This window comes from Microcebus murinus, chromosome 20 (genome assembly GCF_040939455.1).
Source record: "Microcebus murinus isolate Inina chromosome 20, M.murinus_Inina_mat1.0, whole genome shotgun sequence".
Classification (NCBI taxonomy): Eukaryota; Metazoa; Chordata; class Mammalia; order Primates; family Cheirogaleidae; genus Microcebus; species Microcebus murinus.
Window position 1 is genome coordinate 5,416,675 of NC_134123.1, and position 16,690 is coordinate 5,433,364.

General features: G+C 57.5%; 1 protein-coding gene across 1 annotated transcript in view; it reads left to right on the forward strand.

Moving 5' to 3' along the window:
- Window positions 1–8,764: 8,764 nt before the first annotated feature.
- Window positions 8,765–16,690, forward strand: part of NKD1 (NKD inhibitor of Wnt signaling pathway 1) — an 81,457-nt gene continuing 73,531 nt past the window's right edge. Inside the window, exons 1-3 of the mRNA XM_012788942.3 lie at window positions 8,765–8,969; window positions 9,087–9,119; window positions 9,777–9,910. Coding sequence (XP_012644396.3) covers window positions 8,945–8,969; window positions 9,087–9,119; window positions 9,777–9,910 — 192 coding nt within the window. The 5' untranslated portion in view covers window positions 8,765–8,944. The remainder of the gene's footprint in view (window positions 8,970–9,086; window positions 9,120–9,776; window positions 9,911–16,690) is intronic.

Genomic DNA, 16,690 nt, shown 5'->3' on the forward strand with positions numbered 1-16,690 from the left:
TGGGAATTATTTTCCTCTGGAGCTAGAGATATCCAGAGCCTTGCGTGTGCATTACAAGGCTGAACTGAGTGAAGGGAGCTCTGGATTGGGAAGTGACCACAGCTCTCCACTGTGTGACGCCCTTTCAAGACACCTTAGTGCTGTCGAGTTCCCATTCCCGGGTTTTTAGTGAGGGGAAGGAGCTTGCAAAGGTTCGCTCGGCCCCAGAGCCATCTGGGCCCCTGTAGTTCCAGAGGACCCCACGGCATCCTCTTATGAAAAGGAAGGTTATAGGTTTTGGGGAGGACAGGGAGGAATCAGGGAGGGGCTCCCCGGCCCCGGCTCAGCCCTCCCCTCCCCTCCCCTTTTCTTTCTGAGGCCAGCTCCCTTCTCTTAGGGCCTGACCTGCCAACCTCGGAGACTGTGTTGTCGCCAGGCCTTCCTTCCTCGTGTCCCCCCGGAGGGGCCCAGGGCAATGGATGGAGGAGCTCGTCTCCCGTCGCTGCCCCACCAAGGGAACGGCCTCTGAGCATGGCGGGCGCAGGCAGCGTGGGAGCTCTGTCCCTGTGCTCCTGTGTTGCAAACGCTCCTGGAAAGTCGGCCCTGCCGTGCTGCCCGGTGGGTGCTTCCAGGAGTTGGCCCGTGCCTGAAGGAAGGAGGAGCCATGGAAGGTTGTATGCAGGAGAAGGGCACGGCCCCTCCCGAGCCTGCTTGCACTGGTGGGAAGCCAGAGAGATAATGATGATGACAATAAGGCCAACCCTCCTGAGAGCCCACCCTGAGCCATGCACCTCGTGCCACTCACAGATGAAGGAAGCGAGGGCAAATAGGTGGCCACAGCCACCCAGCTGGCAAGTCAGGGCGTCACACCCACCTCACTGGGTGTAGAATCCCTCTCCTGTTGCTTCTGACATGTTTGATTCACTTCCTAGCAGTAGCTCTCTGGGGATGGTGCTATAATCCCCATTTACAGATGCGAAAACTGAGGGCAAATGGTGGAGCCAAGAAATGCTAGTGTTCTGCAAGGCCTTTGCTTCTCTCAGGGACCCATGGAAGGCAGAAAGTCTGGGCAAAGAAGGAATGTTTCTTTATTAGAAGCAAGACTTGCTTCTGGGAAGAGGGATCTCAGGGGAAGCCTCAGCCTTGACATTCCTGGGCTAAGCCCCAGGGCTTTATACATACCTTGATGATGAGCACTTGATGTGTTGCAATTTGTCTGTTCTGCCACAGGGTCAGCATGTACAGTTGTGCAGGTTATGCACTGCACAATTCCAGGAGTTATGTGGCATAACCCTGGGGGACCCATCTTGCAGCCTGTGAGGCTGTGTAGAGTGGTGGCACTCGTAAGGGCTTGGCTGACGAGCAGTGGGGTTTGCATCTAGTTTCTGCTGCTTTGTTGAGAGGCTTTGTTGTTCTTGTTGAGCCCATTTCGTCGTCTGTAAGGTGATGAGGGTGATCAGTGTCCCCTCGCTAGGGCATTGTCAGAGCCACGTGAGATGACAACGGTGTACAGCCTCTCTCACAGGCCCGGTGCTAGTGCGGCCTGAGTAGCTTAGTTTCTGGAAGCTCCATCTCCCTGTCTGGACTTGAGGGCTGGCCGGGGCCCTAATTCACTGTTTCATCCCTGTGCCCAGCCCTGTCCACACATGGGAGGGACTGCTGCCCGTTTGCCAAGGGACTGGAGGCAAATGCCGAGGGGGTGAGGGTATCTGGGGGACACTGGTGCAGCAGGCGCCAGTCTGGCCTCACCCCCCGTTTTCCCAGCAGCCAGGGGCCTGGTCCGAGTTCTTTGCCTTCGCAACACCCCCCTGCCTCCACTGCACATGTTCTCTGGGACGAGTTCGCCCACCAGAGCGGTGGTGGGCACAGGCTGGATTCCAGCAGAGACAGAGACACGTGTCATTTGGCCTGCACCACGACTCCACATTTTTTAAATTGGTTGCCAATGTTTTACAATTTGGTGATTTCACCTAGAAACTGAATTTCCAGCTGTTCTTGAAAAAAATCAAAAGACCTAGCAGCCCTGGGCCCGTGGCCCGCAGCCGATGGGGAGCAGCAGCTGTCCCTTCGTGCTGGCACCTGCTGGCCAGTTTGCCACCAAGTCCTCCTGCTCTAGCCCTCCCTCACGTTGCCTGCCCTCCCCTGGTGGACGTGCAACCTTGGCTCTCTGGAGCTCCCAGGCAGTTCCCGTGACCTCTCAGGTCTTGGTCTGGCAAATCATGGCCCTGCCAGGGAGGCTGTCTGTGGGATGGGTGTAGCTCCCCCGGGGGAGTCCGTGGGTGGGGGTGGGGGTGCCCTCCAGGCGTGCCGACGCTCACGACCAGGCCTCCGGTGCAGCGGTCTGCCCACTGTCGCTTCCTCCCCCTGCCTCCGCCCAGCTAGCGAGCCTGCTGCCTTGTTTTGGGACGCAAACATACACACGTTATTAGAACCCCAGATCAAAGGCGGCGTCCCGCGGCCTGCCTCTCAATGGCCCCTTTGTGCAGGCGGAAGCCTGCGAGAGAGTTAGAATCCTGGCAGAGAGGGGGAGCTGGGGGGCTCAGTACAAAGATACTTGTCACCCGCAGAAGTCTGCAGAAATGATGTTAAAAGAGGCGCCAGGTGGAGGATGCACCCCAGCTCGCTGTTGGAAGATGCAAATGGAGAATTCTCAGTTCTGCGGAGAAGAAAACACCTGCCCCTTGCGGTCTTGGAGGAAAGGGAGGACAGAGCTGGGGGCACGGGCAGAGGCTGCGTCTGCTTCCTGCCCTCGCTGGGGTGGGCTCGAAGGGGGCAAAGGCCTCTGAGAACCATAGGCGGTATGACCTTCTCTTGGGTCATAAGACACAGAATGATGTTGTCTATGGGAGGGAGGGGCCTTGGGGAAGGCCAGGAGGTGCGACGGGGCAGTGTCACCTCTGGCCTGGTGGCCTGCTTGTTCAGCCATTCAGGCCTGCAGAGAACGCCGCGAAAGCGCCTACTGTGTGCAGGCACAGCGAGGACACCTCAGGCCCACAGGCGGGCGCAGGCGCCGTGCCACCACCTGCTCATCGCAGAGCGCTGGCGTCCACTGCGTGCCCTCGCGCTGCACACGTCCTTTCCTTTATCTCTGGCTGGGTTTGAACAAAGAAGTGCTTTGAGAGTTCAGATGCAGAAGCCGCTGCCACGTGGGGGGAGAGGGGAGGTGAGCAGGTACTGAGGAGGGGCTTCGCCAGGCACGGAGCGGGGCCAGGAGGCCCGTGGTGCTGAGAGGTGCGGGCGACAGGCAGAACTGACAGGCGCTGGGCCGCGCGGAGCGCTCCTGCCCTCCAAACCGTGCAGGCCCAGGGCTCTCTCTGGCCCTCCCGTCCTCCGTCCCTGCTCACCCTCCAGGGACCTCGGCGCGCTCAGTGGCAGCTCCATCTCTGCCGTGGCTCAGGCCCGTGACCTCGGCGTCTTCCCTAACTCCCTCTGTCTCTCCCACCCACGTCCGGTGGACTAGCTGGTCTGTCGCCTCCAATTCCAGAGCACATGCAGCACCCAGCTGCTTCCACCTGCCCCACGCTACCACCTGGTCTGAGCCCCACGTTCAGGCCTGGCCTCCCGCCATCGCCCCGAAGCCCACCCCTGTCCCCACGCAGCCCAGCTGCTCTAGGTCACGGCTGTCCTCTATGGCCCCGTCTCCCTCAAGGAGAGCTCAGGCCCTTGCTGAGGCCACGAGAGTCTCATGATCTGGCCTTGCCACCTCCAATCACATCCTCTTCCACCTACTCCCAAACCCTCGCTCTCCACTTCGGAGCCAGTGGCTTCTTTGCTGTTCCCAAAATATTCACAGCACATCCCTACCGCAGGGCCTTTGCACTTGCTGCTCTCTCTGCCTAGACCCACTGTCCCCTGACATCCTCGTGTACTTAGAGTCTCTGACTGGAAGAAACCTGAGAAATCATCTGGTCCAGTGTTTCCCAAAGCATGTTTCATGAACACTTGTTTTCACTGGAACTTTCCAAATAGGGTTCCTGGTCCGGTGAGTTTAAGAAGCCCTGCTTACAATGCCCTTTTCTTAGAGCTTGGCCACTCCATGAAGGCTCTGACAAGTCCTGCAGAAAAAGAACTTGTCTCCCTTGGCTCAGCCAGGGCTGCCCAGAGTTTCTCTCGGAGCTTTCTTTTACAATAGTAGCATCTCACAAAACCAGGGCCGAGGGGACCCACTGTGGAAAGGGTCGTCTGCCTGACTCTTCCTTTTAGTGTATGGCTGGGGACACTGAGAGTGCCTGTCAGGCCTAGGCTGGCTGCTTGTAACTGCAACACAAAGGCTTGCAAAGATAGGTGTTTCTTTCTCTCTTTCATAAATGAAATCTGGAAATAGTTGCCAACTGGTACCATGACCAGAAGTGCTTCTCAGCCCAGCCCGGGGCCGAGCCGAGCCAGGCAGGGCTGGGAGGACAGCAGGACCCCCGAGGAGGAGAAGGCGAGGCTGGGCTGGCCTCCTGCCTCCTGCAGCCTCCCCAGAAACCGGCGCTCTGAACTTGCGAAAACACCCTGGACCTGGGAGGAGCTGGGGGCACAAAAATGCAATTCAATTCAACCATCATTTAGAGGGGACGAAAACAGCTGTCTTCTGGGCCTTTTTCCTTTGGGACCCGAGCAGAATGGTCTGGAGACCCCATCCCTTGTTCTGGGGGAAGCCCAGCCTCCCCTGCCTCCTCTCCGGGCCTGGAGCCTCCTCTCGCGGCGGCCTGTCCCTCTCACCCTTCTCCTGCTGAGCAGCCCCACTCCGTGGGTGGCCCGCTGCCCCTCAGTGACCAGCGTGGAACAGCCTTTCTGGTTCCTTCCTCCTGTCCTGCGCCACTGAGGGGGACAGAGGTGATCACAGCACAGAGCCGAACAGGTGACAGCTGCCCTCCGCACGTCAGCGCCCACCTCGCTGGACATGCCCTCCCTAGGCCTGTATTATCACCGTCTTCTCATGCCGGAGGCCTTTCTCCTCCCGTCCCTCCGCGACCCCCGCTATATGCCCACGCAGAGCGGTGGGAATCCCCCTCCTCACCCAAACCAGGCCTCCAGGCCCCTCAGCAACGCCAAAACCACTAGGGAACTATGAAATGAGGCGACTCCAGGGACCTAGGAGGAGCCTGCGAGGACAGGGGAGCTGAGTTTCCCTTAGTGTGTCCCACATCTTATTCTTGGCAGCCCTCCCTCCTCCTGCTGACCCAGCACGCCCCGGGGCAAGGTGGGCAGGATGCGGCTCTCTCCTTCCATACAGAGCGCCGCGGGCGGTGCTGTGCTGGGTGCTGGGTGCTGGGTGCCACATCCAGCCATGCGATGCCAGTCAGCTGAGAAGTCAAGAAGGCCGGGCTCTGGGGGAAAACTTAGCTTCCTGGTTAAAGAATAAGCAGAGATGGGGGGGGAGGGACACCTTGGCAATTCAGAGCAGAGAAGAGCTCTTCAGGTTGGAAGGTCAAGGAGGGCTTTCTTTAGGAAGTGGCACTTGAAGGGGGCCCGGCCAGATGGCTTAACTTGGGGACAAGTGGGGGGAGGGGGGGCGCGCAAGCAACCAGAGTGATGTGGTTTAAAAAAAATCTCCCAGTGCTACATCTGACAGATTTCACCTAAACCAGCCTTGCTAAATCTCAAGCCCCATGAAACCCGGTTCTGTTATAATCTCTCTCTCTTATCTCCTCCTTGCTTTCCTTTCCCATTCTCCTCCCCCAAAGGATGGGAAATCTTCAAAGAAAAAGATGTGTCACTGTTAAGTATACAGCCCAAGAAATGGGCCAGATAAATTATTAAAACACATAAAAAGACAGTGAGTCGTGGGGTGGGAGCCCTTGGAGGCTGAGCAGCCACCCGGGTGGACAGCATGCTGGTGGCCCCTGGGGAGCCCCTCTGCAGCGCACTGCCAGGTGCCTAACATCTCACCACAAGGGCCTGGCCCCAGGGCCAGGTGGGGTGGGCGTCCCAGGCACCTGCTGGGCGGGGCGGCGCCAGGGTGAAGGTGGGGGGCCTCGTGTCTGGGCTGGACATTTAGGATTTTCTCCCCCAAGACTCACACTGCTAACTGCAGAGTTTTAGTTCTTGCTTTTATCTCTTTTTGAACTGTAAGAAGAAATTCCCAAGGGGAAGAGGGGATACTTTTTTCTCACGAAAGAAGAAAGCCACGACTGGTTTAAGAAAGTAACCAACTTTCTAAGCAGTGTGAGAAAGAACTCTCGGAGTTTCGCTTTGATTTAGATGTATCCGGGCACCGGTGAGGAGTGGGGGTGAGAACCCCAAGCACATTCTGTTTCCTTTTTGGGGGTTCTGAAGGAAGGCTCCCACTCTGATTCAGAGACTCACAGCCTCTCTCCCTCTGCATTTCTCCCACTTCTGACCCCCAAATTCTGCTCTACTTTTTCCTGTTCCTACAGCTCAGAGGTTCTCACTTTGTCACTCTGCCACAGCTGGGGCTGGGTATGTCTTTGTTGTGGGTGGGGCTGCCTCATGCATGTTTAGCAGCAACTCTGGCCTCTCAATCCACAAGATGCCTCCAGACATTGTCAGATGTCCCCTGGGGGGCAAAATGGCCTGCTGTAGCTGGTGTTGCCTTCTAACCTACCGCGCATTATTTACTCATTCGTTTATTGTTTCTTGCCTATCTTCCCCCACCCCCGGAGAGTATGAGCTCCATGGGAGTGGCAAGTGTCTATTTTGTTCACTGATGTATCTTAAGGGCCTTGTCACATACCTGCCACATAATATTGTTTCCAGATGGTGAACTCTCTCTCTAATGGTAGAATGTTAGCTTTGGACAACTTGATATCGTGAAAATAAGCATGGGCAATGAAATCAGCAGATTCAGGTTCAGTCCCTAATTGGGCCACTGACGAGCTGTGTGATCTTGGGCAAGTGACTTCACCTCTCTGAGTCTAATAGGTTCTCTCCTTTCTACAGTGAGTCTGCATCAGAGAGTGGTTGTGAGGGCTGTACACAAAACAGGACAATGACTGGAACATAGTAGGTGCTAAATAAAGAACTTCAATATAAGAATGACAACAGTAATATTTTCCTCTGGTCCCAGACTCCACAAATGCACCCACCCTGCCAACAGCATTAATGTACCTGCGTATAAGATCAGCCTTCATTTCCACCAAAAAAGGTGTGTGAAAAAGGAAGCTCAGAGGATGAGAAGATGAAAGCAAGACACTGTAGGATGGAGAGATTTATGACTCTGGAGGGTCACAAGATCCCAAAGTCCTTTTGAGACAGGGAGATGCTCCAGAGCTGTGCTGCCCAGTACGGCAGCCACTAGTCACATGATCACTTGCAAGGTGGCTAGCCTGGGTTGAGAGGTTTTAAGTGTAAGTAAGTTACACACTGAATTTTAAAAACCTAGTGCAAAACAAGGAATGTGAAATATCTTATTATATGTTGAAATTATACTATTTTGGATATACATGTTCCAGGACTCCCTTGGACCCCAAACTCCTCAGGCGCTAAGTCCCTTACATAAAATGTTCTGTAGCATTTGCATATAACCTGGGCACATCCTCCTGTGTGCTTTAAATCATCTCTAGATTTCTTAACATACACAATACAATGTAAATACTATATAAGTAGTTGTTATGCTGCTTTTAAAAATTTGTATTTTTTTATTGTTGTATTGTTATTTTACATTTCCCCCCCAAAATATTTTCAGTCTATGGTTGGTTGATGCTGGGAATGCAGAACTTGTGTATAGGGAAGGCTGATGGTATTTTGGGTTACATAAAATACACTATTAATATTAATTTCACCTATTTCTGTTTACTTTCTAAAAATGTGGCTGCTAGAAAATTAAAAATTACAAATATGGCTCACATTGTATTTCTATTGGACAGTGCTGCTCTAGGGAGGCGGCGAAAGGGCAGAATTGAGCCTCCATTCTCCAGATAGTAAAACGGAGGCTCACACAGGGAATTCACTGCAAAGTGCAGGGCTGGTCTCCTCGCTCTGAGCTCGGGTTTCCCTTCCCAACCCACACTGCCAGGGACCAGGATGAGCTTAACACAGGCCCGCCATCCCGGCAGAGCAGGCGTCCTCTCCGAGAACCACGAAGGTGGGGTGGAACCCCTTGAAGTCGCCCTCCCCTCCGCAGAGACCTCCCCAGACAAAACAAACAAGCCCTGGGGTCTGGCGACCTGCAGGGGAGCGGAAGCCAGGGAAGATCAAAGGCCCCGCGGTTACCCCCTTCCGGCTGCGCAGCTTGGCAGTGCGCCCGACCCGGGCGGCACCCACGGCTCCCGGCGGACCAGGAGATGCGAGCGACTGGCTGACTCGGCTTCTGGACACTTGTCACCGCCAGGAGTGCGCTGGGCCCACACTGGCCCGGGGTGCGCTGGGGCCTCTCCTGGACTCCGAAATAAAACGCTGGAGGGGTCGTGGAGGGAGGGGGCGCGGGGAGGGTAATGAATACTTTCTGTAGAAGGCGGGTGGTGGGGAGACGGAGACAGCGCCATGCACGGGGCAGCAGGCGCGCTGCAGCTCAGGTCTCCTCTCCTGACCTCAGTTTCCCCACCTGTAAATTGGCGCCTTCAAGTCCTGCCAGGCGCGCTTCGAGGGAAGGCGCAGTACTGTTGGCGAGGGACCGGCTGTCCACAAAAGGCAGAACCCAAGAGCGTGTCTGTCCCAGTAGGCGTCCTGGACAGAGCCTCGGCCCGGCCCGGCCCCGGCCCGCGGACACGCGGTGCTCAGCCCCGCCCCGCAGCCCCGCCCCGCAGCCCCGCCCCCCGCAGGCCCCGCCCGCGCCGCGGCCGCCTCGCCTTTGATGCGCCCGCCGGCCAATGGGCGCGCGGGGAGGCGCGGGCCGCGGCGGCGGGCTGGGGGCTCGGCGCGCCCGGGCGTCAGTCGGGCCGCGGCGACGGCGGCAGGAGCGCGTCCCGGCGCCGCCTCGGCTCCGCTCGGCTCGCGGACTGCTCCGGGAGGAGGGGCCGGGCGAAGCGCGGGCCGGCGGGCCGGGCGCATGGCTTAGGGCCGCCCCCGCGCCCCCAGCATGGGGAAACTTCACTCCAAGCCGGGTCAGTGCCCCAGCCCGCGCGCCGGCCCCCGCCCCGCCGCCCGCAGCCCGCGGTTGCTAACTCTCTCCCTCTCCTTTCTTCCCGGCTCCCGCCGCCGCCGCGCGATGGTGCCCGCAGCCGCCGTGTGCAAGCGCAGGGAGAGCCCAGAAGGTAGGGGCGCGCGGGGCAGCGGCCCCGGGGACGGGCGGGGAAGCGCCGCGGACGTGCCGAATGCCCAGCCCGCCGGATCTTGCCACCAGGGCCACCCTCCACCCCCAACTCCGGCCGCCAGTGCCCTAAATGTGCTCCCGGAGCGGCCTCCGAGCCCCCTCCTCTGCCCCTCCCGCCCACTCCCCGCGGTCCTGCGCTCCCACCGCGGACCCTCAACCCTCTCCCGCGCCCCTGCCCTTCGCGCTCGCTGCGCCCCCTTTCATACCCTCAAGCGCCTCCCCGAGACCCTGCTCCCCTCTTTCTGGCCCCCAGAGCCTTCTCCCGAGGTCTTGGCTCCTGCGCCCCCTCTCCTGACCCGCAACCCTCTCCTCCGCAGTGCTGGCCTCCAGCGCTCCCTCCTCTGATCCCCAAGCCCCTCCTCCTGGGTACTGCTCGCCCCTCTTGCCCCCTTCTGGATCCTTGCTCTTGGGGCTTCTTTGAACCCCCTTCTTTGAACCTGCTTCCCTCTCTTGGATTCTGTCTCAGATCTCGAACCCCCTTCCAGCCCGGATGCCTTTGCCCTGCGCCCTCTGCCGCGCGTACTGCTCCCCTCCACTCTCTCCGGTAACTTTTGGCCCCAGGGCCAGACTCAGGGGCTTCTTGTTGTCCCCGCTCTAGGTGACAGCTTCGCCGTGAGTGCTGCCTGGGCTCGGAAGGGCATCGAGGAGTGGATCGGGAGGCAGCGCTGCCCGGGCGGCGTCTCAGGACCCCGACAGCTGCGGTTGGCCGGCACCGTTGGCCCAGGCACCCGGGTACGATCCCCACCCCACCCCAGGGAGTGAGTAGGGTCTCCATACCTACTCACCCCAACTTTTAGACTCTCCTGCACAGCTTCAGGGTCTAAAAATCCCTTAACATGATGGTGTACACCCCTCCTCCCCCTTGGGGAACCTAAAGGCAGGCTGACACCAGTCTCCTGCCCAGCTGGGGGCAGAGGGCTGCCTGGGGGGGAGGTCCTAGGTGAGGAGGTGGTTCAGGTCCAGTTGATGGGGAAGCTTGGCTGTGCTGGAGGGGCTTGGGGGCCTGCTCTGACTTCTACCATGTTTCTGCAGCCAGCATTCAAAGGTGGAGCTGGAGGGGGGGGCTAGGGTGAAAGGGGAGGTATCAGGGTGTCTGGGGGAGGGCAGGGTTGTACTGGCCCCAGGATCTTGTGATCGCCTCTGAGTATGTTCCAGTTGTCTGTGGCATTCATTAGTGCTGTCTGTCCAGGAACCCCAGTAGAGCAGGCTGTCTTCGGGGTGACAGAGCTTGGAGGGCAATGAGATCTGGCACACCCCTTACTTGGCCCACAGGAGAGAGAAGGCCTCATTATGCTGTAGCCTGGGCCCAAGCCTGAGCCTTCACCCCATGGGTCCCCAAGGCTGGAATTGTTCCCAGAGGAGCAGTTCGTGTGATGGGATTGAGTAACTCCAGTCCCAGCTCCTGGCCTGGGACTGGTGTTCACAGATGTCCTGTGAGCTCCAGAGCTCTGCACGGGCTTTCAGGTGGTCTGCGTGGAACTCTTGCAGGCTGAGGATCAAAGGATGAATCAACTTTTTGATGTGACATTTAATTTTTTTTTTTAACTTAGAGGGGGAACAGACTGAGTCTTAGGTCTGGTTAGTTCTTTGGTCTTGTCCGTGGGCTGGTGAGAGGCCAGTGGAGTCTTCAGATGTGCGTGTGTGTTTGGGTGACAGGGCCTGGCAGGTCACTTGCAGGGGCCGGGTGGGAGGTGGGCCTTTGGACAAAGTGACTCCTGTGTGTGTAGGAAGTAACCTCTGGGTCGTGGAGACGCTCCCCTAGCCCCTCCGCCACCACTGCTTGGCTGGGGGCTTTCTCCTCTCCATTCCTCTTCATCTGCTGGCTGGGGTGGAATTGGAGCTGCTGTCCCTTAGTAAAGGTCAAAACTTGGTGGGTGGGGGGCGCTGCCGTTGAGGCCCTTTAAAAACAGAACTACAAACTTCCCCTTCTTCCCTGACCATTTCTAGTTTTTGATCTACTTATTTATTTAAAGGCCAATGAAAACGATCCAGTTTAGCCATATGAACAAATGCACTTGCAGCTCCAGACAGAGGCCAACTGAGTGGATTTCCATTAATCAAGTTTTGGGTTTTTTTCAGCCTGTTTATTTTTACAAAGTATTCCTGCAGAATGACATTTATTTGCAGTCCCTTTTTTTTTTTCCCTTTCCTAAACTGCCCGGCAGCTTGCTCCATGCTAGAGGGGAAACTTGAAATACTGCGAGGGCTTACTTCAATTGACTTTTATCTTCAAAGCCATAACAAATGTTACCCGCATGTTTTTGGTGGGTCTCCTTGGCATCCAGTCTGGGAGGATGGGAGGGAGGAGGAAGGAGAGGAAAACAAAAGTCTGTCGTTTTTAATTAAATAGTAGTGTTCCCAGCAAGAGGAATGTGAGCCTGTAAAAGTTGCCATTGGGGGAAGTGCGGGAGGGTGGGGAGGGGGCCCCGCTTAAGTCTGTGGCTTTGGTGAAGTCACGGAATTTTGTTGCCTGGTTTCTTCCCCCAGCTGAGGACAGCATGGGGTGTGCTCGCCGCCCCCTCGTCCCTCTCGTAGAAACGCTGAGGGGTCATTTATGTTTGTTCAAAGTACTTTTGGAGATGTGAGGCACTGAGGCACTGGCGTGACATGTGTCAGGTGGCTGGAGAGTGGGCCCCAGCCATCAAAGATGTTGGGGGGAGCCTCTGCCTCCTTGGGAGTTGTTCCCGTGACCGGGACCTGGACGCCTGGTTCTCACCGGCCGTGGCCCCGATGGGCGGCGGGCCGGGCTGCAGGGTGGGCATAGCACGCACGCCCTCGGGAGCCCAACAGTGTTGGGGCCTCGAAGCTATTTCTTCAGAGTTACCAATTTTTTTTTTTTTTTTTTTTTTTAGTTTTTACTGGAAAAAAATAACTAGGACATCCAACCCGTGATTTCACAGATATTATTGCTTAGGACGAAGCTAAGTTGAAAGAGACAGTCCAATGTCAAGTGGATTCAGGGAAAAGCGGCACGTGCGTGTGAATGTGGAGTGGAGTGCCACAGGCTGGGACGCTGAGCACCACGGCAGGGCGGCCCCGGCTCTGGCTGCGTTTCCCTGGTTGCCGTCAGCTCTGAGGTGGCTGGCAGGTTCTCCCGTGGAATCATCGAGATGTGGGAGGGCCTGGGCGCTGCTGGGGCCGGTGGGCTGGCAGAAGTCCTCCAACCAGCCCCACGCCTGTTTTGGGGATCTGTCTCTACTCCTTTGCCTGGCCTGTCACCAGGGTGGCTGGGGACACATTAGTGGCTCATCCAACTGGCATTATTGTTACTGCAACGATAACACTATTTATTGAGTGTCTGCATGTGAGCAGCACTTTGCTTATGTTATCTTAATCTTCCCCATAACCGTCTAGAGCTGCCAGCCAGCTGGTGTGGACTGTGTCCCCCCTCTCTGGAGCACTTTCTAGGACGAGGAGGCCGTGTGTGGGGACGGATGCCCTGTACTGGAGCGTTGGCGCGGAGGGGCTTGCATTTACTGATTCCTAGAGAGTTGGTGCTCCAACCAGCTGGCCAGCTACTGAACGCTTTGAGATCAGCTGGTTGGGGCAGGCAGAGGCGAGAGTGGCTCCTGCCTGCCCGCCTCCTCCCCGACAGGGTCTGAGAAGCTTGGTAAATGTTTGGGTGGGGCCAAGTTGCGTGCAAGGTCCGGGGGTGTGAGAGGGTGACCGCACTGGCACTAAACTAAGCCTGTACTCCTAAATACAGAAATAAATGCAGTCAGGCTCTGTCACGATTAGTTGTCGCCTTGTGCAAGCCATTTGATCTTTGTATACCTCAATTAGCTCATCTGCAAAATGGGTGTAATAAGAGTCTCATCCCTTGCAGGGTTATGGCAGATAACTCTTCAAAGAGAGTGGAACCTGGGAAGGAAGGTACTGGGAGGTTCTCTGAGGCATTCGTAGGGGTGGAGATGGAGCCCCTAAGCAGGGAGGGGTAGGGGCGGGATGATGAAACCAGAGGCTCTCTGCCCCTTTCCCCTACGTGACAGGCTCACATGGAGGGACACAGGCTAACGCCTGGGCTTCTGCCCTTTCCATGGGGACATGGTGGAGTCCCAGGGAACATGAGCTCATGGGAGGCGTACAAGTACCGTGAAAGAAGACCAGTAAACGGAGCAACACGCATGGCAAAGGACAATGTGCTAGACAGAATTGGAGGTAAACTAAGCACAGTGATCTCAAAGATACTGGAAACATGAAGCTGCAACAGGCACTTACAAAAGAAAATCAATTGGAAATGCCGGGCATGGAAAATAGAACGAATGAATAAAAAGCGTAATAGATGGATTGAATAGCAGAATGGAGGCAGGCATCAGGTAGGAGAGCGCTTGGAGGGGCAGAACCTGCGTGTGGACGTGTGTGCATATGTGAATGCATACAACCAGATTTAAAGCAGTCCCCTCCCCACCCCCTGGGCTGCCCTCTTGTTCCTTTGTAGCAGAGCTGCCTCAAGAAATAGGCTGAGTCGTGGTGCAGGCGAGCCCACCTCTGGGTCAAAGGCGGCTGCCAGGCGGTTTGGTAATTTGATTAGGGGCACCTAGTACATTTTGATGTTTGGGGAAGATTAGGAGGGTGCAGGCCCTGTTGGAGCCCGGGGGGACGTGTGGGGCTGGGTGACAAGCTTGGAGGCTGGCCCAGCTGCTGCCCGAGTGCGGATTCCAGGGGAATTACCCTTGAATGATACCAGTTGGCACAATTAAAAGGCCCCATGTCTTCCCCATATGGAAAGTGTTAGGCTTCTTTACGTGGTTTCAAAGCTATGTGCTGGGAGGTGGACTTGACATTTGAGGTAGAGCATAAATATTTGGTGTTTCAGAATTAAAAGATGGTTTGCTTTGGGGACGGACTCGGGGTGCAGGCGTTTGGGCCTCTGCTGGCTGGCGCTTCTGAGTTCTCCATGGAGGGCCTGCCCGCAGGCACCCAGGGCCAGACCCATGGCCCGGCCTGGCGCTGTCTGTGCTCTGGGGAGTGGGCAGCAGAGACCGGGAGAGCTGGAGCTGGGCAGAGGACCAGGCGGCCTGGTTTTCAACAGGTCGGAGTCCCTCAGGATGGGTGGGTGGCAGGGCAAAGAGGTCCCCTTCTTAGTGCTTTAATTTGTCTTTGTGCTGTGATCTCTGGCAGAGGCTTGAGGAGTGTCTTGGCTTCCCTTTGAAACTTTTCTTCTTTGTAAAGGAGGCTGGATCCCCCCAGCCAGGCTGTGTGTGCCATCTGTCCCCTAGAGCGCAGGGGACAGAGTTCGGGATCCGTCGCCCTCTGCATTCACGTTTCGGTGGGAAACCTAGGGAAAGGCGAATCCAGGAAGCATCCACTGTGTGTCCTGCAAGGTGCTAGAGCTTGGGGGATGTTTCCTCCCCTCGCCCAGTGGGGATGTCGGAAGGGAGGAGACGGTGGGGATGGAAGGACGGACAGTGCTCTGTTTGTACCAGGAAGCTCACTCTCGGGGACCAAACTGTCCCCATGTGGGCTTCAGGGCTGAAGTGTGACAACAAAAGGGTCGCTTTCTGAATAACACTTCTCGCTGTGGTCTCCGGGCACGGAGTAGACGCTCGCCATGCGTCTGGAAGGAGGGAGGCAGGGAGGGAGGAAGATGGACTAGGTCACCGCCCCCACCTCCCCAGCCCCTCTGCCCACAGCTTCTCCCTTCACTCCTCCTAGGGCCCATCTTTTTCCAGGTCCCACTGTCCAGAGTGGAAGAGCAGAACCAGGCCTTTTCTTTTAGGCACTCAGCTCAATTAGTTAATATGAATGCATCATTCTCAATAATGGATTATTATTAATTATTAGTTAACAAGTCCCTATCTGTGCCAGGCGCTGGGGATGTAGTGGAGTGTGAGAGTGACGTGGTCCCCGTCCGTCTGTGGCTTCCAGGGGAGCGCAGGCACGCAGGCACCTGTGGGCACGGCACTTGGGAGGAGCGGGGGCGCCGTGGGGGGCGGCTGCGAGGGGTGGGGAAGCCAGCAAGGAGGAGGCTGTGGGGGAGCAGCTGACGGCCCAGGCTCGCCGCTGCCCCCGGAAGATGGGGTGGTTGTGTTCGTGGGGAGGCCTCGTGAGAAGCTGGGTCAGGTGGGCCCCACGTGGCTTTGCGGCCTGCGGGGACTGGCAGGGCTTCCCGGGACTGTTTTCCTGTGAAACCCCACACGGGGGGCGGTGGGGGGCTCCTGGCATGTTTGAGCTACCCGTCCCTCTGGACAGGTGTGAGGTAGAGAAGGGTGGACAGTCCCTGTGCTGCCCTGGTGGCCCATACGGGGACTTGGGGCGCCACCCCAGCTGTGTGCAAGGGTCGGAGCCCTGTGCTGTGTCGGAGGGGTCAGCTGGGCTAGAGGCTCCGCTGCGGTGGGTGTGGAGGACTGGGCAGGGGTGGCTGCCCAAGGGCCAGGGGATAAGAGGCAGTGACAAGCCATCCCCAGAGAGAACTCACGCCGCCCCAGAAGGGCAGGGAGCCTGCGCTGAGGGAAGACGACCTTGTGTTGCCTTCCCAGACCTGGAAGGGGTGTGAGGGTGCCCTGCAGGCAGGGGCTAGTGCAGTGGCCCTCGGGGACACCCCCGCACTGGTGAGCCAGGTGCCCCAGAATCCTCCCAGCTCGTCATTCCTGCAGCCTCATGCAGTGGCTGTGGATTCACAACCGGCTTTGCTTTAGAAACTTTCGGAATGTTTAGGTTGCTTGTTGGATTCCAAAGCAGGCACTTCCGGCTGCCTCCCTGACTTCCCGCTCTCTTGCTCACTCACACATGCTCCTTTAGTGGCTCTTGTCTCACAGACATTCTTTCCCTTCCCCTCCCTATCTCCCTCTTCCCCTCTCCCTCCTCCTCCCTCTCCCTCTTCCTCCCTCCTCCTCCCTCTCCCTCCTCCTCCCTCTCCCTCCTCCTCCCTCTCCCTCCTCCTCCCTCTCCCTCCTCCTCCCTCTCCCTCCTCCTCCCTCTCCCTCCTCCTCCCTCCTCCTCCCTCTCCCTCGTCCTCCCTCTCCCTCCTCCTCCTTCTCTCCTCTCCTCGAGGAAGGAAAAAATTCAGTCTCTCACAAACAAAATATCTGCCATTCCATCGGAGGGAGAACTGAGGCAGGAGCCCAGAATATCCTGGAAGAAACGCCAGGGATAGCTGAAGGCCTCAGTTGTTTAATCTGGAAGGAAGACTTTGATGTCACCCTGCTCCGTTTATCCTGGGAGGCTGCCTGCGTCTTCATGGCTTCAGCCTCCCCGCATGAAGCATGGCCGAGCCCCTGCGGGCTGGCGGGCCGATCGCCCCGAAGGGCAGCCTGGGCAGCCTGGTGATGCTGCCGCTGCCAAGCCCAGGTGGGGTGGGGAGCCTTCAATAAACAAGCACTTCCAGAGACATAAGTAATTCTTTGATAGCTTCCTGGGAAAGCAGAGGAGCCTGTTTATCCACGTGGGCAGCAGTCACGGGGCCCTGGGCGGAAAGCCTCAGGTCCTGCCACCGAAGCCGTTCTGAGCCTCAGCGCGGCCGCGCGCCCCGGCGTGGGTCCTGGGTGTGTGTGTTCGGAGGGCATGGGGCGT